This window comes from Choloepus didactylus, chromosome 18, assembly GCF_015220235.1.
Source record: "Choloepus didactylus isolate mChoDid1 chromosome 18, mChoDid1.pri, whole genome shotgun sequence".
NCBI classification, from domain to species: domain Eukaryota; kingdom Metazoa; phylum Chordata; class Mammalia; order Pilosa; family Megalonychidae; genus Choloepus; species Choloepus didactylus.
Genome location: NC_051324.1, coordinates 54266232 through 54287855, shown reverse-complemented (window position 1 = coordinate 54287855; position 21624 = coordinate 54266232). Strand labels below are relative to the sequence as shown.

Genomic DNA, 21624 nt, shown 5'->3' with positions numbered 1-21624 from the left:
GCGCCTGCGTCGGCATCTCCAGGGGTTTTAGGATGAAGGCGGCCATGGCTCAGGCTTTGAAAAACTGGAAACCACCAAGGCGGTCCCAAGGAGAAACGCAGGGAACTGGGGGAGGGAGTGATTGAAGCCAATAGTCGGGCTGGGGAAGGAGGGGGCACCGCAGAGGAGGACAAATGCTTCCTTGACGCTGTCATCTCCAGAGACCATAAGGTGCCTCCCACCTTGGAGAATAACAATCTCTGATGTCTACCAATTACAGAAGCATTTCCAAGGCTCAACTCTCATTCATCCTGCCGATGACTAGGGAAGGTGGGTGTTGATATTCTCATTTTAGAGATGGGGAAACTGAGGCTTAGAGCTGCTAAGTGACTCGAGGGCATATAGTTAATAAAGGGCAGAAATGGCCTGCTGTCTGTCCACTTCCAAAATCCAGGGCTCTTTCTACACCACCTTGGAGCTACTGCCCTGCACCCCTCCCCAGAGTAGACTAGAAAGATGAGAGAATATGGGAGGGAGTTAGAAGCCCAGGGCTGGGGTATAGTCTCCAACCTGAATTTGAGATCCTTCTCTTTCACTTGCTCCCCTCATACCCCTTTAATTTGTGAATACTGGCCTCTTGCTGCAGCAGCAGGGCATGGAGGAGGGAGGGCCCACGGAATTGGCCAGGCCAGGGGCCATGAGTGTCCCTTCCCCTTAAGGCCCTCCTCCTCTTTCCACCTTCCCCCTCAAATTGTTCAGGACCACTGACAAGAGTGTAAGCAGGAACTGGAAAGTAACTGACCCTGGAATGAGCCAGCCATTTGCTCCGAGTTGACCTAATTTAACCCTTTCATCTGCCAAGGTCACCAGGTCCTCAGGTGGGTAAGAGATGTGAACACTTGTTTCATGTCCTAGCCGGGGACCTCCAAGGTGAGTCCAAGCAGGGTTCTCCTTGGACCACCTCTGCCTGGTCCACTGCCCTCACCTCCAGCTTGGGACAGACCAGAGTCTGGTTGTGGCCCTTGGGGTTAGCTGCTGGGATCTTTCTTTTTTGTATTCAGACAATTTTAGTCACTGATCCAGTTAATGGCTGTCTCAAGTCAACAACAAACCTTTACTTAGTATTAGTATCAGCTATGTGCCAAGCACTTTGCTTGGTTCTGGGGATCCGGTGGCAGGGAGAGGAGTCCCTGTCTTTGGGGTGCTCACGCCAGCAAGGGACAGACTCTAAACACACATCTGGGAGAGTGGCTGCCACAAGGCAGCCTGTGGTGCTTGGTGTCCATGCTGCTTCTTCCCTAGAATAACTTCTCAAAAATGAAGGGGACAAGAAGGGTGGGAGTAGGGGCAGCTAAAAATCTAAGCGGGCAGCCAGCATGCACCCTCAATCCCTTGGGGTCCTCAGGCTGTTGCTTATCACCCCCACCCAGGGCCTGGTAGAAATGAGACAGGGCTGGCTAGGACCTCCCAACCTTATCAGCTCAGCAAGCCTACAGAAGCTCTCTCGCTCCTTCGCTTGCTGATCGGAACTGTGAGTTACAAAGGAAGAGAATTTAATCAATTATTACCTAATAAATTTGGTCTGCTTGGCAGGAAACATCTTTCCAATCATGGGTCCACAGAGGAGGAAATCCTAGAAGGGATCCTTCATGGCAGGTCAAAAACCAGTGCTTTGGTGGATCTGTGCTTCCCCCTGCTGGGCACAGGAGATATGACAGCCAAGATAGGGAGAGGCCACTAGTGGTGATGGAGATGGACTGCTGTCGCCTCGTCACCTTCGATGGAGGGATTGCTTAGCCACTGGGGAATTGAAGGCTCGGAGGACTGAGCTGATCTCCCCGGAAACTCCTCCCTCCCCCTCCCTGTTATTAGTTGGTGCTTCCATGAAAAAAAAAGTAATACATGTGCACAGTTTTTAAAAAAGACTCAAAAGCATATATAGTGAAAATCAAGTTTCCTGCCAACCTGCCTCCCTGTCCTCCATTCTCCCCATAGTCAACCACTCTAAACAGTTTTATTGTATCTTTGCAGAGATGTTTTGAGCATATATACTCCACACGGTTCAGCACCTTGCTCTTTTCACTTAATACATCTGCCCATGCATAGTCTTCTGTCATGTGGGCATGTCATAATTTATTTCATTATTCCCCTCCTAGTGGATATTTAGGTTGTTCCAGCTTTTTGCTACTACAAACAATGCTGTCTGCAGGAAATATCTTCATGCATACATTTGTTGGCACTAATGTGTAGATCTGCAAGATAAGTTTATAAATGTGTCATTGCTGGGTTAGAGGTTATGTGCTTTAAATTTTTTGATGGATTTTACGAAACCACCCTCCAAAAAGGTTGTACCGATTTGTAGTCCTCTCCAACAATGGATATCTCCATCACAGGATTTGGCACCAAGTTGCTCAAGAAGTATTTGCTAAATATTGAATGAAAGAAAACAGGACTGAGTTTTGGCAGGCCTGGATGGAGGGAGTGGAGGGCTGGGGTTGAACAAGAGGGCTAGCCTTAAGGGTCACCCTACCTTCCAGGCCTTGGTCAAGTCTGTTCCCCAAACCCCAAAGCCCTCCTCTTGCAGGAGCCCCCAAGATCACAATATCTGAGGTTGAAGGCCCAGAATTCCCAGGGTAGCTCTCACCAGGGATCTGCATCCCAGGGATGGGCCACATCATCACTGAACTGCCTAAAGACTGGAAGCAAACCTGGTATCCAGCTATAGGGGATCAGATAAACTGGCACTGTCCAGTAGAGCTTTCTGTGATCATGGTAATATTCTCTATCTATACTGTCCAATCTGGTAGCCATTAGTCTTGTGTGGCTATTGAGCACTAGAAATGTGATTAGTGCTACGGAGGAAATGAATTTAAAATTTCCTTAATTTTAATTAATTTCAATTCAATCAGCCCCATATGGCTAGTAGCTACTATAGTGGATAATGCAAGTTTAAATAAACTGGTAAATCTCCACAATGGAAAATCGGCAGCAGTAAAAAAAAAAAAAAAAAAAAGGATATCAGGTATTGATATGAAAAGATTTCCAGAATATATATTTAAGCAAATATATGGTGCAGAATGAACAGTATAGATAAATGTTAACTTTTGTGTAAGAAAGGGAGGTGGAAAGAATAAATGTTTGTATTTTCTTGAATAATAAAAGCAGTAACCTGTAGGGTGCTAGGGAAGCAAAGTGGACAAGTTCAGAGGTGGGAGCAAGAATTTCTTTCTATATCATTTTGATTTTTGAACCATACGCATTTGTTACCTATTCAAAAAGTCAAATTAAAACAAATGCAGATTGCTTGCTGTCTAACCAAGGAGGACTGCTCCATCCCTCTTCCTAACATCTGTGGTAGAGGAGGGAAGGAACCTCACTACAGTGTCCTTTCTATAGGACCCACCATAGGGCACCCGGGGAGTTGGGACGGAGAATGCCTAGTGACACAGGTGCCCACACCTGGCCAGGCATCAGAATCAGAATCTCGAGGGGGGGGTGGTGGAGGCAGGGACATGTGCTTTTTATGGTCCCCCAGTAACTACTGGAGCAGATGCCACACTGCCCTTGCTGATGCTTCCCACAAAGAGAGGACAAGCCCCTTTTACCAGGCACATGTCCATTCCCCATAGACAGCAATAGTTATTGACGGCTTCTGAGCACTGACGCTGCACCAGGCACCAAGGCAAGTGCTTTCCTCATGTCATTCTAAGCCAGACAGCAGCCCTGCAAGGCAAGCCTCGCTATCACATTCTCTGAACTCAGTGTCTCCTTGAGTGGCTGACTTACTCAAGGTCACACAGCTGGTAAATGTGAAAGCTAGGTTCTGAATCCATTCATAAGTTCCTGGAGTCTCAGTTTTCTCTGGACAAAGGCAGTAGGATTTCATTGAACTGTTTTGAATACTAAATGAAAAATTCATGCAAAGGGTTTAGCAGAGACTTTAATTTCCAACAATAAGGTGGACTAGATGTCCAGAGAAACCCTTCTCATGCAAACATACCTAAAATTGCTAGATAAAATATAATGTGTGTGTGTTATTTTCAATGCAACACTTAGCTGGCAAAAAAGAGAAAACTCTCCAAAGGCCAGATACGAGGAAGCACAAGTCCGGAAAGGAACAATAGAAACCCTGGGGCCTCATAAGACAGGAAGTTGATTCACAAGACAACCTACCTGTCACAAAAGTCCAGGATGTCCAAAAGGTGACATACTTGGAAAAAAATCCACCCTACAGATTGAGATGGTGGGGATACTTACCTGCTTCAATTTACCAGGAAGATATAACCATTCTACAGTTGCACGTACCGGATAACATAGCTTCAAAAAATTATAAAGCAGCTTTTACGTCAGAGCCTGGGGGTGGGGGATGCATGTGAGGTCATCGCACAGGATGGCTGGCAGGATCAGGCGATTTGAACGAGACAAAGGTGCAACCATAGCCGAGCGCAAGCAGTGGACATGGTCCTGTTAAGACCGAAGATGGTAGTGAACGTATACTGGACCTCAGTGACTGGTGATAACCTAAGTCGACATGACATGCTGGCGTGGATCAAGGGGTGTCTGCAGTTGAATCTGACAAAAGTTGAACAGTTGTGCTCAGGGGCTGCCTGTTGTCAGTTGGACATGCTGTTCCCTGGCTCAATTGCCTTGAAGAAAGCAAAATTCCAAGCAAAGTTAGAACATGAATGAATCCAGAACTTCAAAATGTTACAAGCAGGTTTTAAGAGAATGGGCGTTGACAAAATAATTCCTGTGGACAAATTAGTAAAAGGAAATTTTTGGGACAATTTTGAGTTCATTCGGTGGTTCAAGGAGTTTTTTGATGCAAACCCTGATAGAAAAGACTATGAAACTGTAGTTGCTGGACAAGGTCAAGAAACAGCAGTGGCTCCTTCCCTTGGTGCTCCAGCTTGGAAAAAAACAAAGGAACCACTTAGCTCTAGCAGGTCAGCTGCACGGAGGCCCGTATCAACCCAGGGAACTCCTGCAGCATCTGAGGCTGGCCCAAGGATGGGCAATAAAGATGGTGAAGTAGCTGAACTGATGCAGCAGGTCAATGTGTTGAAACTTACTGTCAAAGTCTTGGAGAAAGGGAGAGAGTTCTGCTTTGGGAAGCTAAGGAGAGTTGAATTGATTTGCCAGGAGAAGGAGGGGTCGCATGACCGTGTTGCAGAGGACTGTGGGCATACTCTATACCACAGATGAAGGCTTTGTGACACCTGATGAAGGGCCCAGGGGAGGAACAAGAAGAGTACAAAGCATCATCCGAATCCTTCACTCCAAATCATGGGCTTAACTGCAAACTTCCCCCTTGTGTTATTCTTAGAGGACTCACTGGTTTCTTTTCATTAGCAAAAAGTGCTTCTTCTTAAAAAGTGCACTTTGCAGAAGTTTCACTCCTTTTCCATGAAGTATGAATTAGGAGCCCTTCCCTTGTAGCTGGGCAGTGTTAACAGCTGGTTGGTTCACCTGGGGAGCAAAGAGGCTGACCTTGGGGCTCTGGAAATGTGTGGCTGCTGGAAACGCTGATTGCTGGAGAAGGTGTTTTTATGTCATATATCAAAGTGGAGACCTCATGAGAGAAATGGAAAGACTGAATGGAACTTTAAGGTAATGCGAAATCTTGGCAAAGAACATTTTAATAAATAAATGATTTAAGAGTCTTTAAAATAGGCTTCCATATTTCAAAATATAAAATGGAAAATGACAGATTTTAGGTGTTTGATGTGTTTAGGAAGGAAAGGCCAGACCTTGGAACCTTTGGAACCTGCTGTTCATGAAGCTTTCCAGGACTTGAATCCTTGTAGGCCTAGACATTGGCCCGAAAGGATAGTTGCTCTGTAAAGCCGTTTGGTGTCACTGGCCAATTGCATCCCTGCGAAAAAAGCAAGAGGCATTGTTGCTGGATGAATATAGGGTGTGTTTCAGCCCTGCGATATTTGAGTTAAAGAGCTCAATTTTCATTGAGCATTTCTCTGACGATTTTTCCAATTATCCCCTGAATTTCTGTGTATTAATGTTTTTTTTTAGGGGAAACGAGGTATGTCCAGTTTTATCATATAAAAACTACTTTGAGGGGCTTGCCCACATCTCTAAGATTCAAATGGGAGTTGTGGATCCCATTTTACTGTCTTTTAAGTTTACATTTAATATGTTTCTCTTCTCTACTCCCCTTGCCCACTGGGGGCTCCTCTTTGGCTCCCTCAAGTTTGCTGCTTAGAGTGGAAATATAGCAGGCAGGTGATCATGCTACAAGTTCTTTCTGGACCTCTGGCAAAGGGAGAGATCAGTGAAGGCCATTGCTCCCTTGGATCTGCAAGGCTGGGGTGTTTTCAGTACCTGCTGTCCACAGCTCCCCACTGCTATCAGAACACTTTGTCAGCACACTAATGTCTTTGGAGATAAATTCATTAGTGTACCACTAAATGTTAATTTTCTTTTGCAGAAAATACAGTACCATGACTGGTTTAATTATTACCATTTAAAATATTTCATTCCTTAATTCTCCCTTATTTGCTTTAGCCTGTGGCCTATTCAGTCCCTTTGGCAGAATTCTGCAAAATGTATGTCCCCCTCTGCTGAGATTGTTCAGCCCCAGATGTATTTGTATTGATTTGTTTCTGGTGATAGTGATACCAATCAAAAGCAATGGGTTCTCTGAGATGAGATCAGGCAGAGATCAAATGGCCTATGGTCTAAAATCTGTTTCCCCAAGTCTAAGGAGCTCAAGGTTTTTATGGGTTCAAACAGGGGGAGATGGATTTGTTACCATTTCAATAACAAGTATAAGCAGAAACAAGGGGAGGTGGAGTTGTTGCGATTTCAATAACAAATACAAGCAGCTACAATTTGGAAATATAAAGGAGTTGAGCTATGCTAGAACTAAGCTAACCATTACAAGAACAAGTCAATGGTTAGTTCTGAGCTGACTCAAGTTCCTTCATTAATATTAGGGGGTTGCCTTTGTGATTATAAGACTCTAAAGTTGAAAAGGGAGGTGAGAGTCACAAGATTTTTACAATCACAAGGGCATAAGATAAAGGCCATAGAGTTATACAAAGATCAAGGCAACTGGATTACAGTTCACCAATTTCAGATATTCCCTTCTGGCAATTGTAATACACTAGAAAGAAAAAGAAATATCTATATAGTGATTCAGTAGTCATAATCATTTGCTAAATACTAACTTCTCAGTTACAACTCCTCCCTCACATTTGATCATTCTCTCAATCTTGAGGGATATCTGGGTGACAACTGTTCTAATTTCTTCATGCTGAAAATGGTGTTGACGTTATGAGGTAGAGAAATGAAGCTGGATGTTGTTCTCAGAGACACTGGTACCTCTGGGTTTCAGGGCTTATCTGGAATAGGAACAATCCAGAGGCTTTAAGTTTCTGAAAAATAAGCTTAATAAGTAAAATTTTTAAAGAGTTTTAGATAGAGCCCAGGGTATTCTTTAGGGTTTTCGTGTTTACTGTTGGTTGGGGCTTGGCATACTGAGGCAATTTGCAATATCTGGCTGAAGCTTGCATAAGAGTAACCTCCAGAATGACCTCTCGACTCTATTTGAAATCTCTTAGCCACTGAAACTTTATTTTGTTTTATTTCTTTTCCCCCTTTTGGGCAACAAATTATTGCCAATCCCATGATTCCAGGGCTGGGCTCATCCCTGGGAGTCACATCCCACGTTGCCAGGGAGACTTATGCCCCTGGAAGTCATGTCCCACATAGGGGAGGGAGGGTTGAGAGTTTGTTTGCAGACTTTGGTTTACAGAGAGACCACATCTGAGAAACAAAAGAAGTTCTCTGGGTGTGACTCTTAGGCATTAATTATAAGTAGGCATAGCTTCACCATTACAGAAATAAGTTTCATAAGAATAAACCTCAGGATTGAGGGCTTGGCTTATTAAATTGGGAGCCCCTATTGCTTAAGAGAATAGCAGGAATTCCCCCAGGTGGGGAAGTTAAAAAGTTCCACATTTTTCACTCCAGTCTCTCAAGGGACTTTGCAGATACTTTTCATTTTCTGCCCAAAATACTTTGAAATGCATCAAGGTATTACATTAACCTGTGCAGAATAACAATGTCTCATTCCCTATTCTAGGTTTCATGTAATTAGGTTGTTTAAATGAACTGACCAGACAGGTTAAATTAGATAGTGTGCCACAGAAAATTTAAATTTTGGACAGAATAAATATCTCCTCCTTCAGTCTCACACAGAAGTTGAAGTCTTAAAATACAGACAATATCATCTTTTACCCTGTATTCTGATTTACCTTTGTCCTAACCAGATCAGCATCATTCATATCTCTAATTGAGATCTGATCTCTTTTTCAGCCTCTTTAACAGTTGCTATATGGAGTAATGCTGACTTTCAGAGCTGCAGAACTCTAGCTCTGAGTGTCAGGTGTCACACAGATACCTAAAGTTCCAGGCTACACATAAAAAGCAAAGCATCTCAGAATTTAAAAACAACAGTTAAAGCTCAGGAATAAATGTGAGTGCTGTAAGAGCTTACAATCTAGGCCCTAATTTTCTTATAAGCATTTTCTAAATGAAGCTATTTCCAGAAAGTTTTTAAAAAAGCAGAAACATTTGACAGTTGACTTATATTGGGGTCATCAACCCCAACCCATAGCACAAGTTTTGTCCTGTCTCACCTATATGCATTTACCAGGGTTATATACAATTAATAGACAGAATATAATTTATATACTTGCCTTGCTTTTCCTTTAATGTCCCTTTTTGTTGAAGATGTGAAGTTCTGACTTATAGCTGATCACATGTATTTTTAAAGAAGCATTAGAGCCAAGTAGTGTAACTGAGAAGTAAATTTGGTTGTTTCCATGATCTGTAACCCCTTTCTAAGAATAACTAAAACCATGACTAACAACATCATACTGTTGTCTACAATCACGCAGATCAATATAAGGATATAACACGAACAGTGAGAACTTTGCCAAGCCTTTAGGAATTTTATACAATCTCTAAATATATGAATAACATTTCACTCATACAAATTTAGCCAATAGAAAGATAGAAAAGCCCTTTTAATTATTGTAACACCTCCCAAACCCTTCCTATGTAATGTATTAAACTATTTTAGCACCTCACTTTTATAAGGTGAAAGAACAAATCCTTTGCAACAGTTTTCCTTTAAAAGTGAAAAGATGTCTCCTGAAATAAAGGATGATAACGTCAACATAAACATGGACAAAGATATTATTCTGACATGATATAAAATCTTTGTCTTCTAGATAGAGTACTCAGATGGTTAAGAAAAACTTTTTATAACCTTTCAGTAAGAACAGACCAATAATCCACATTATTTTAGCAGAGAAAAACTAAACTCCAGTTCTGCATGAATACAGTTTGTTACAAAAGCTCTGTGCAAAAAAATATTATACACAAGCCTATCAAATTTTGGTCAGCATTGACTACAAAAAACAAAATTCACTTTAATCAGAAAATATCATTTTAGCATGGAGAATAATAAAAACACTATCCATCTCACCTACAGTCTTTATTTGTCCAGACTCCACACAACTAGAAATAAATTTGATAACAAATTTACAAAGCCCATTGAACAGGCATACTACCCTCCAATAACAGTATTCATGAAGGGGAGAAGAGACAACAATACTACAAAATAAAATAGAAAAAGAAAAAATTTATGCTTGGGTTTGGAATGCAGCCAGGCATTTATATACTTTATATTCACAACTCACAAATGATTACTTCACAATATGCCTAAAATCTCTCAGTCCAGTCCAGCACTACCTTCAAAGGTCAGAAAAGCCCAAGTTTGAAAAATAATCAGTTCCTTAATAATTAAGGGATTTACATCCAGCAAAACACTCAACATTATTCCCAAGTACTAAATAATACCAGGAATATGTTGGTTCACAAAATTAAGTTATGGCTTCTAAAAAAAACTGGTTCAGTGCTCTACCTATTCAAATACTACCCTCTTATTCAAAGGTCTTACAAGTGTCATCTCTTCTACGAGGTCTTCCCCTAGGTCATTCTTCACCTAGCTGCTTTTTTTTTTTTTTCCTGAATTCCTCCAGCATTTCTACTCACTTATTAAGATAATTGGCAGGTACTTTAAATACTATGCCCTGGTACAAGTATATTCCAACTAGAATATAAACCTTGAAGGCAAAAATTATGACTTCCCCATTTGTGACAGCACTAACTAACCTGATTATGGAATATACTCATCAAAAATATACTGACCGACATTAACAAAGCCACTACATATCCAAATTCTTCCACATCCTGGAGTAACAAGTGGCCAAGTAATTAAGAAGCCAGATTCTTTGAAATCCAGGTAATTAAGATTACAAGAATCTCATTTATATTTCTTACTAAACTCAACTGACTCTTTAAATAGGATATATTTGAAGCATCAGCATATCCTCATTTTTACCATATCATATAAATGTCATCATTACCAGGTACATTGCTCAGTTTATGCAAACTGTCTAGTTAGGCTACTTTTTAAGAGGAATTTTAAGAATGTACTTATCTTCTCTTTCAACCCTATTAATTTGGACATATGAATGTTACGCAAACCTTCTAAAACTTTCTATAATCACTCAGGCTTTGTCCTACACATTCTTGAGGATAAAACTGCACACTTCTCTTTGACAAAGCACGTCTTGTATATTTTACATACTCGAATAAAATTGTGCTTGTTTGATTCAAAAAGTCATCATAAAAACAGGAAAAGGACTAAACTTTGTCACTCCATTTTTTCAAGCTGAATTTGCTTTTTTTTTTTTATCATTTTATTGAGATATATTCACATACCACGCAGTCATACAAAACAAATCGTACTTTCGATTGTTTACAGTACCATTACAAAGTTGTACATTCATCACCTAAATCAATCCCTGACACCTTCATTAGCACACACACAAAAATAACAAGAATAATAATTAGAGTGAAAAAGAGCAATTGAAGTAAAAAAGAACACTGGGTACCTTTGTCTGTTTGTTTCCTTCCCCTATTTTTCTACTCATCCATCCATAAACTAGACAAAGTGGAGTGTGGTCCTTATGGCTTTCCCAATCCCATTGTCACCCCTCATAAGCTACATTTTTATACATCTGTCTTCGAGATTCATGGGTTCTGGGTTGTAGTTTGATAGTTTCAGGTATCCACCACCAGCTACCCCAATTCTTTAGAACCTAAAAAGGGTTGTCTGAAGTGTGCGTAAGAGTGCCCACCAGAGTGACCTCTCGGCTCATTTTGGAATCTCTCTGCCACTGAAGCTTATTTCATTTCCTTTCACATCCCCCTTTTGGTCAAGAAGATGTTCTCCGTCCCACGATGCCGGGTCTACATTCCTCCCCGGGAGTCATATTCCACGTTGCCAGGGAGATTCACCCCCTGGGTGTCTGATCCCACGTAGGGGGGAGGGCAGTGATTTCACCTTTCAAGTTGGCTTAGCCAGAGAGAGAGGGCCACATCTGAGCAACAAAGAGGCATTCAGGAGGAGACTCTTAGGCACAAATATAGGGAGGCCTAGCCTCTCCTTTGCAGCAACCGTCTTCCCAAGGGTAAAACTTATGGTAGAGGGCTCAACCTATCAAACCACCAGTCCCCTATGTCTGTGGTCATGTTAGCAACCATGGAGGTGGGGTAGGCGAATACCCCTGCATTCTCCACAGGCTCCTCAAGGGGGCACTACATCATTTTTTTTTCCTTGTTTTTCTTTCTTTCTTTTTTTTTTTTTAACTTTCCCTTCTTTTTTAAATCAACTGTATGAAAAAAAAAGTTAAAAAGAAAACAAACATACAATAAAAGAACATTTCAAAGAGACCATAACAAGGGAGTAAGAAAAAGACAACTAACCTAAGATAACTGCTTAACTTCCAACATGTTCCTACTTTACCCCAAGAAAGTTACATAATATAGCAACCTTTCTGTGAACTTGTTCCTACTATATCCATCAGAAATTAACAGACCATAGTCATTTCTGGGCATCCCCAGAACGTTAAAAAGCTTATCTGTTCTTCTTGGATTATTGTTCCCCCTTCCTTAATTACTCTCTACTGCTAGTTCCCCTACATTCTACATTATAAACCATTTGTTTTACATTTTTGAAAGTTCACATTAGTGGTAGCATATAATATTTCTCTTTTTGTGCCTGGCTTATTTCACTCAGCATTATGTCTTCAAGGTTCATCCATGTTGTCATATGTTTCACGAGATCGTTCCTTCTTACTGACGCGTAGTATTCCATCGTGTGTATATACCACATTTTATTTATCCACTCATCTGTTGAAGGACATTTGGGTTGTTTCCATCTCTTGGCAATTGTGAATAATGCTGCTATGAACATTGGCGTGCAGATATCTGTTTGTGTCACTGCTTTCCGATCTTCCGGGTATATACCGAGAAGTGCAATCGCCGGATCGAATGGTAGCTCTATATTTAGTTTTCTAAGGAACTGCCAGACTGACTTCCAGAGTGGCTGAACCATTATACAGTCCCACCAACAATGAATAAGAGTTCCAATTTCTCCACATCCCCTCCAGCATTTGTAGTTTCCTGTTTGTTTAATGGCAGCCATTCTAACCGGTGTTAGATGGTATCTCATTGTGGTCTTAATTTGCATCTCTCTAATAGCTAGTGAAGCTGAACATTTTTTCATGTGTTTCTTGGCCATTTGTATTTCCTCTTCAGAGAACTGTCTTTTCATATCTTTTGCCCATTTTATAATTGGGCTGTCTGTACTATTGTCATTGAGTTGTAGGATTTCTTTGTATATGCAAGATATCAGTCTTTTGTCAGATACATGGTTTCCAAAAATTTTTTCCCATTGAGTTGGCTGCCTCTTTACCTTTTTGAGAAATTCCTTTGAGGTGCAGAAACTTCTAAGCTTGAGGAGTTCCCATTTATCTATTTTCTCTTTTGTTGCTTGTGCTTTGGGTGTAAAGTCTAGGAAGTGGCCTCCTAATACAAGGTCTTGAAGATGTTTTCCTACATTATCTTCTAGGAGTTTTATGGTACTTTCTTTTATATTGAGATCTTTGGTCCATTTTGAGTTAATTTTTGTGTAGGGGGTGAGGTAGGGGTTCTCTTTCATTCTTTTGGATATGGATATCCAACTCTCCCAGCCCCATTTGTTGAAAAGACCATTATGGCTCAGTTCAGTGACTTTGGGGGCCTTATCAAAGATCAGTCGGCCATAGATCTGAGGGTCTATCTCTGAATTCTCAATTCGATTCCATTGATCTATATGTCTATCTTTGTGCCAGTACCATGCTGTTTTGGCAACTGTGGCTTTATAATAAGCTTCAAAGTCAGGGAGTGTAAGTCCTCCCACTTCGTTTTTCTTTTTTAGAGTGTCTTTAGCAATTCGAGGAATCTTCCCTTTCCAAATAAATTTGATAACTAGCTTTTCCAAGTCTGCAAAGTAGGTTGTTGGAATTTTGATTGGGATTGCATTGAATCTGTAGATGAGTTTGGGTAGAATTGACATCTTAATGACATTAGCCTTCCTATCCATGAACATGGAATATTTTTCCATCTTTTAAGGTCCCCTTCTATTTCTTTTAGTAGAGTTATGTAGTTTTCTTTGTATAGGTCTTTTACATCTTTGGTTAAGTTTATTCCTAGGTACTTGATTTTTTTAGTTGCTATTGAAAATGGTATCTTTTTCTTGAGTGTCTCTTCAGTTTGTTCATTTCTAGCATATAGAAACATTACTGACTTATGTGCATTAATCTTGTATCCCGCTACTTTGCTAAATTTGTTTATTAGCTCTAGTAGCTGTATCGTCGATTTCTCAGGGTTTTCTAGATATAAGATCATATCATCTGCAAACAATGACAGTTTTACTTCTTCTTTTCCAATTTGGATGCCTTTTATTTCTTTGTCTTGCCGGATTGCCCTGGCTAGCACTTCCAGCACAATGTTGAATAACAGTGGTGACAGCGGGCATCCTTGTCTTGTTCCTGATCTTAGAGGGAAGGCTTTCAGTCTCTCACCATTGAGTACTATGCTGGCTGTGGGTTTTTCATATATGCTCTTTATCATGTTGAGGAAGTTTCCTTCAATTCCTACCTTTGGAAGTGTTTTTATCAAAAAGGGATGTTGGATTTTGTCAAATGCTTTTTCAGCATCTATTGAGATGATCAATTGATTTTTCCCTTTCGAGTTTTTAATGTGTTGTAATACATTGATTGTTTTTCTTATGTTGAACCATCCTTGCATGCCTGGAATGAACCCCACTTGGTCATGGTGTATGATTTTTTTAATGTGTCTTTGGATTCGAATTGCAAGTATTTTGTTGAGGATTTTTGCATCTATATTCATTAGGGAGATTGGCCGGTAGTTTTCCTTTTTTGTAGCATCTTTGCCTGGTTTTGGTATTAGATTGATGTTAGCTTCATAAAATGAGTTAGGTAGTGTTCCATTTTCTTCAATGTTTTGAAAGAGTTTGAGTAAGATTGGTGTCAGTTCTTTCTGGAAAGTTTGGTAGAATTCCCCTGTGAAGCCATCTGGCCCTGGGCATTTATTTGTGGGAAGATTTTTGATGACTGATTGGATCTCTTTGCTTGTGATGGGTTGATTGAGGTCTTCTATTTCTTCTCTGGTCAGTCTAGGTTGTTCATATGTTTCCAGGAAATTGTCCATTTCTTCTACATTGTCCAGTTTATTGCCATACAGTTGTTCATAATATCCTCTTATAATTTTTTTAATTTCTTCAGGATCTGCATTTATGTCACCTTTTTCATTCATTATTTTGTTTATATGGGTCTTCTCTCTTTTTGATTTTGTCAGTCTAGCTAGGGGCTTGTCAATCTTGTTGATCTTCTCAAAGAACCAACTTTTGGTGATATTTATCCTCTCTATTGTTCTTTTGTTCTCTATGTCATTTATTTCTGCTTTAATCCTTGTTATTTCTTTTCTTGTACTTGGTTTAGGATTGGTTTGCTGTTCATTTTCTAGCTTCTTCAGTTGATCCATTAGTTCTTTGATTTTGGCTCTTTCTTCCTTTTTAATATATGCGTTTAGTGCTATAAATTTCCCCCTTAGCACTGCTTTTGCTGCATCCCATAGGTTTTGGTATGTTGTGTTCTCATTTTCATTCGTCTCTATATATTTAGCAATTTCTCTTGCTATTTCTTCTTTAACCCACTGATTGTTTAGGAGTGTGTTGTTTAACCTCCAGGTATTTGTGAATTTTCTAAGTCTCTGATGGTTATTGACTTCTAATTGTATTCCATTGTGGTCAGAGAATGTGCTTTGAATAATTTCAACCTTTTTAAATTTATTGAGGCTTGTTTTATGTCCCAGCATATGATCTATTCTGGAGAAAGTTCCGTGAGCACTAGAAAAGTATGTGTATCCTGGTGATTTGGGATGTAATGTCCTGTATATGTCTGTTAAATCTAATTCATTTATCAGATTGTTTAGGTTTTCAATTTCCTTATTGGTCTTCTGTCTGGTTGATCTATCTATAGGAGAGAGTGATGTGTTGAAGTCTCCCACAATTATTGTGGAAACATCAATTGCTTCCTTTAGTTTTGCCAGTGTTTCTCTCATGTATTTTGTGGCACCTTGATTGGGTGCATAGACATTTACGATTGTTATTTCTTCTTGCTGAATTGCCCCTTTTATTAGTATGTAGTGGCCTTCTTTGTCTCTCAAAACATCCCTGCATTTGAAGTCTATTTTATCTGAGATTAATATTGCTACACCTGCTTTCTTTTGGCTGTAGCTTGCATGAAATATTTTTTTCCATCCTTTCACTTTCAGTTTCTTTGTGTCCCTATGTCTAAGATGAGTCTCTTGTATGCAACATATTGATGGTTCATTTTTTTTGATCCATTCTGCGAATCTATATCTTTTAATTGGCGAGTTTAATCCATTTACATTCAACGTTATAACCGTGAAGGCATTTCTTGAATCAGCCATCTTATCCTTTGGTTTATGTTTGCCATATTTTTCCCCTCTCTCTATTAATATCCTTTATTGTACCCATACCGAATCTCTTTAGTACTGAACCTTTCTCCAAGTCTCTCTGTCCTCCAGTAGGGCAGGTCTCTTGTTAGCAAATTCTCTCAGCATTTGTTTGTCTGTGAAAAATTTAAGCTCTCCCTCAAATTTGAAGGAGAGCTTTGCTGGATAAAGTATTCTTGGCTGGAAATTTTTCTCACTCAGAATTTTAAATATATCGTGCCACTGCCTTCTCGCCTCCATGGTGGCTGCTGAGTAGTCACTACTTAGTCTTATGCTGTTTCCTTTGTATGTGGTGAATTGCTTTTCTCTTGCTGCTTTCAGAACTTGCTCCTTCTCTTCTGTGTTTGACAGTGTGATCAGTATATGTCTTGGAGTGGGTTTATTTGGATTTATTCTATTTGGAGTTCGCTGAGCATTTATGATTTGTGTATTTATGTTGTTTAGAAGATTTGGGAAGTTTTCCCCAACAATTTCTTTGAATACTCTTCCTAGACCTTTACCCTTTTCTTCCCCTTCTGGGACACCAATGAGTCTTATATTTGGACGTTTCATATTATCTATCATATCCCTGAGGTCCGTTTCGATTTTTTCAATTTTTTTCCCCATTCTTTCTTTTATGCTTTCATTTTCCATTCTGTCATCTTCCAGGTCACTGATTCGTTGTTCAACTTCCTCTAGTCTTGTACTATGAGTGTCCAGAATCTTTTTAATTTGGTCAACAGTTTCTTTAATTTCCATAAGATCATCCATTTTTTTATTTAGTCTTGCAATGTCTTCTTTATGCTCTTCTAGAGTCTTCTTGATTTCCTTCATATCCCGTACTATGGTCTCATTGTTCATCTTTAGTTCTTTGAGTAGCTGCTCTAGGTGCTGTGTCTCTTCTGGTCTTTTGATTTGGGTGCTTGGGCTTGGGTTATCCATATCGTCTGGTTTTTTCATATGCTTTATAATTTTCTGTTGTTTTTGGCCTCGTGGCATTTGCTGAACTTGATAGGGTTCTTTTAGGGTTTGTAGACCTATTGAAGTCCTTATCTCTAATTTATCAGATCTACAGCTTCGTGGAGTACACTTTCTCTAACTAACCAGCAGGTGGCGTCCACGAGCCACCTGTTCTCCACAAGCCAGTTCTCCCCTGCTTAGCCTTTTTGGTGAGTGGGGGAGTGAGTCTTGTGGGGCCCAATTGGTGTACCAAGCTTGCGTGTGTAGTTGGTGTTGCCTGCCCTGTATGTGGGGCGTGTTTCTGGGCAGTCGGGGAGGGGGGGTGGCCCTAACAATCAAATCTCCCTGGTGATCCTAGAGTTTTAAAGCTGGTGCAATAGTCTAATCCTTCAGTTCAGTCCTGCCACAGTTTGTCTCTGCCACTGACCCACAAGTCCTTGGTATTGGCGTATGGCTCCTGAGACTTGCAAGTGGGCCCCTCTTCCAGGCTGTGCACCCCGGGTCCTCTGTTGAGGGATGACTGTGCTATGTCACAGGTGAGTGCCATCCCCTCAGGGCAGTTCTGGGCTGCTGGGCTGTGTAGGGAGGCTCCCAGTCTGCTCAAATGATGGCTGAATGGGGCTTTGTTAATTCACACTGCTCCACCTTCCCAACTCTGGGACAATCAGCTGAGGTTGCAGGGAAGGCTAATGTCCACGCCCAGTTTTGTGGTGTGTGCCTGTTATTTGAAGCCCTTCCGTCACACTGGGTTGTCTGGGGCAGCTCTGGGCTATGGGGCTAGCGATGGGCAGGAGTGTTTCCTGTCCACCAGGATGGTGGCTGTGAGCGGACACCCCCCTTTTCTTGGGAAGTTGTGGTGTTTAGTGAATTTTCTCAGCCACTGAATTATTGCCTTTTGTCTCAGAGCTCTCTTAGTTCTGCTCTTGACTTGACGTGCCCAAATTGAAAGTCTTTGAAGCTTTCTGTATTGGGCTTCTTAGAGTAATTGTTTCAGAAAAAGAAAAAAGGATTTAAAAAAAAAAAGGGTCCTCCTCAGAGATCTAATGGGTTATTGAAATGCTAAGAGACAAAGCAACCAGGGCCACTAAGGAAAGGTCCACAGGGCAGAGAGATGGCTTTTCTTCGGGATTTGCATATGCGCCTTAGGGCCTGAGCTCCGCCCTTCCCCTTTCTGTGTTCACCAGAACTCTAAAAATCCTCTGCTTTTATTTTGGAGTTTTTCGTGTTGTTTTTTTTTTTCTATGCCTGTCTCCTCTCTGCTGGGCTGGCTGCTCACAGATTCTCTGGTGTCTGGTCTCTGTCTATCTATGGTTGGAGTCTGGATCAGTAGAATGAGTTTCCGATAAGAGCAGCCACTGCAGTTCTCCCTTCTCCTTCCCGGAGCTGACAGCCCCTCCTCCCACGGGACTGAGCCTGGCCGGGAGGGGCGCGGGTCCCCTGGCCGCAAAAACTTACAGATTTCGCTGATCTCAGCAGTTCGACATTTTCATGAGTGTTGTATGAAGTATGCCCAAAGACAGATTGCTCTGTGGTGTCCAGTCCACGCAGTTCCTGGCTTTCTACCTACTTTCCTGGAGGAGTAACTAAAACATACAGCTCACCAGTCTTCCATCTTGCCCCGCCTCCCAGAAACTCTGAATTTGCTTTTATATTCCTTCTATTGAGAAATTAAGAATTAACAAGTAATTATGATTACTGAATCATTATATAGATGTTTTTTCTTTCTATATTATAGAATAGGCAGAAGTTAATACCTGAAATTACTGAAACTCAACTAGTCTCAACATTGTTTATACTTTCTATTGTAATGGTTATGAGAGCCTAATTTCAGCCTTGTGTATACTTACTATTGTAATGGTAACAAATCCATCATCCCCTTATTTGAATCCATAAAAATCCTGAACTCTTTGGACATGGGGAGACATTGGCCATTATGCACATTGCACAGAGAACCCACCACTTTTGTTCAGTATCACTACTGGAGTTTAAAAAAATCTGTTTTCATAATATCCCCAAATTATGAGCAACCTCAAAAGCATATTGACTATCAAGCTCCAGAAAATATACTACAATGTTTAATTTGTCCCAAGCTTAAGTCCAGGAAAACTTTTCCATAGGTCTCAAGGACACTTTCTTTGACTTACTGAAATTAGGCAGTTAGATCTTACTCAATTATTCCTATCCCAAGGCTATTTATATTTTAATAATGATTTGTTTACTATGGTTACCATTGCAAAGGCATTATTGGAAAAAAATAATTTTAAGTGGGGAAATCTTTCAGAACAAACATGGCCTATTCTGCAGTATTTCTTCTGTGCCTACCATTTCTAATCTCCAGGCCTAGTAGCAAAAGTTCTAAACCAAGCTATCCCTCCCCATCTTTCTGCACCCACCCTTCCCCCATAGCTGCCTTAGCTGGTTAGGCCCCGGGGGCAGGCATATGTGAAATGGAGAGAATGAGGCCTGGTTTTAAGGGTTTTAAATGAGGGTGGAGGGATTTAAGACCCCTGAGGAGGCCTTAGCGTTGATGGGAGTTCCTATGCCCTTCTTTTAATTATTTCTAATTATTAGATTTATTTCACCTAAAGTTGTGACCAAGACAATTGGAAAGGTCTTTGCCTTTTCTCAAGGCAGGCCTCTGATAGCCCTCTGCTGCCTTAGGGAAATTCCAAGGGTGGTTTCTTTCCAATGTCCAGGTTTGTTTACAAGAATTACAAAAAAATTAAGACTTTGAACCCTGGTGCCTAGAGGGTTGATTTTTCTTTTTCCTTTTTCCATTCTGGAAGCAGGATTGGGCCTCAAAGCCAGGTCCAGGGGATTCGAACCGCAATACTGACTTCCGGACCCACCTTTCCCTTGATGACCCACTCACCCAGTCTGATGTCCAGGCTTGGAACTGGGAACTATTCCTCTCTTTAAGCTTTTTAAAGCACCAGGGGTCTGGAAGGACAGCAGAGTAGGGAAAACTCAGTTGCCGAGCCTCTGGACTAAAAGAGTCTAGGAGTCACAAAGGCTCAATTACCACATTTACCTGATCTGCAAGGACTCCAGAACTTCAAGCATTCAGCTCCTTGCTTCTTAGGAATCTTTGTCCCATCTGGGTCGCCAAATTGATACCTTTCAAAAGCGATGGGTTCTTAAGTCAAGCCTCAATCTTGAGGCTTGTTCTTGTGAAACTTAGGGCTGTAAATGGAGGATAAGCCTTCCTATAATTATGCCTAAGAGGTACCTCCAGAGAACCTCCTTGGTTGCTCAGATGTGGCCTGTCTCTCTCAAAGCCCAACTTGGCAAATAAATTCATTAACCTCCCCCCTTCATGGGACATGACTCCCAGGAGGGTGAGTCTCCCTAGCAATGTGGGACACAACTTCCAGGAATGAGCCTGGCCCTAGCATCAAGGAATTGAAGATGCCTTCTTGATCAAAAGGGAGAAAAGAAAGGTAACGAAATAAGGTTATAGTGGCTAGGAGATTTAAAATAGAGTAGAGAGGCTATCCTGGAGGTTACTCTTATGGAAGCTCCAGCTAGATAATCCAAATGGCCAAAGTATGACAAGCCCTAACCATCAGTAGTCCCAAAATTCCTAGGTCCTTATCTGAGACTCTGTAACAGTTTCACTAAGTTTCAGAAACTTAAATCCACCAAAGTGTTCCTATGCCAAACAAATCCTAAACCCAGAGGCAACGACACCCCTTTTCAATATGAACAAGTTAAGGTGGTCACTGCCCAGACACCCATGAAGATTGAAAAAGTGATTAAACAAAAGAAAGGGGTAGCAACAGACAAGATAGGATTTAACAAAGGATTATGAATACTGAATCTTTAAATAAATAATTTTTTTAGATGCTAGGGTATTAGAATAGCTAGAAGGAAATAACTGAAATGGAGGAACTGTAACCCATAACATTCTTTGAAATTTGCTCTATAGCTACTCTGGAATTATACTTTGGAAGTTATCACCTTTCTGTATATATCTTATATTTCACAATAAGGAAATAACTGAAACTGTGGAACTATAAGCCATAACATTTTTCGAAATTTTCTCTCTAACTGCTTGTTAAATCATACTTTGAAAGTTATCACTGTTCTGTATATATGTTAAATTTCACAATAAAAAATGTTTCTTTTTTTAAAAAAGCAGTGGGTTCTCTGCCCGACGTGCTCAAATGCCCAACTCCCAAGACACTAGGATTTCAAAGGGAGAAAGAGTTTACTGGTAGTGCAATACTGGCCTAAAAATCTGTCTCCCCATATCTAAGGAGTTCAAGGTTTTTATGGGTTGAAACAAGGGGAGATGCAGTTGTTACCATTACAATAACAAGTATAAGCAGCTACAATTTACAAATGTAAAGGAGTGGAGCTATGCTAGAACTAAGCTAACCATTACAGGAACAAGTCAAAGGTTAGTTCTGAACTGCCTCAAATTCCTTCATTAAACTTCAGGAGGTTGCCTATGTAAGACTCTAAAATTGAAAAACAGTCACAAGATTTTTACAATCACAAGGGCACAAGATAAAAGGCCATATAATTATACAATCATTACTAAGGATCAAGGCAGCTGGGTTACAGGTCAGCAGTTTCAGGTACTCCCTTCTGGCTATTCTAATACGCTAGAAAGTAAAAAGAAATGTCTGTATAATGGTTCAGTAGTCATAAGCATTTGTTAAAACCTAACATCTCGGTTACAGTAGCTTGCCCTAAGATGGGTGTAGAAAGAAGGTATTT

The 21624-nt window shown here is 40.6% G+C and overlaps 1 protein-coding gene across 1 annotated transcript; it reads left to right on the top strand.

Annotated features, from left to right (window-relative positions):
• Positions 1-186: 186 nt before the first annotated feature.
• LOC119514586 (microtubule-associated protein RP/EB family member 1-like) lies at positions 187-6685 on the top strand. Its single transcript, XM_037810424.1, has 2 exons — positions 187-857; positions 4036-6685. Exon 2 carries the CDS (start codon positions 4684-4686, stop codon positions 5182-5184), a length of 501 nt encoding a protein of 166 aa, XP_037666352.1. The 5' UTR covers positions 187-857; positions 4036-4683; the 3' UTR covers positions 5185-6685.
• The last annotated feature ends 14939 nt before the right edge of the window (positions 6686-21624 follow it).

Bases quoted from the DNA above. Each gene is read 5' to 3' on its own strand.
- LOC119514586 (XM_037810424.1), top strand. From the start codon at position 4,684: ATGTTACAAGCAGGTTTTAAGAGAATGGGCGTTGACAAAATAATTCCT.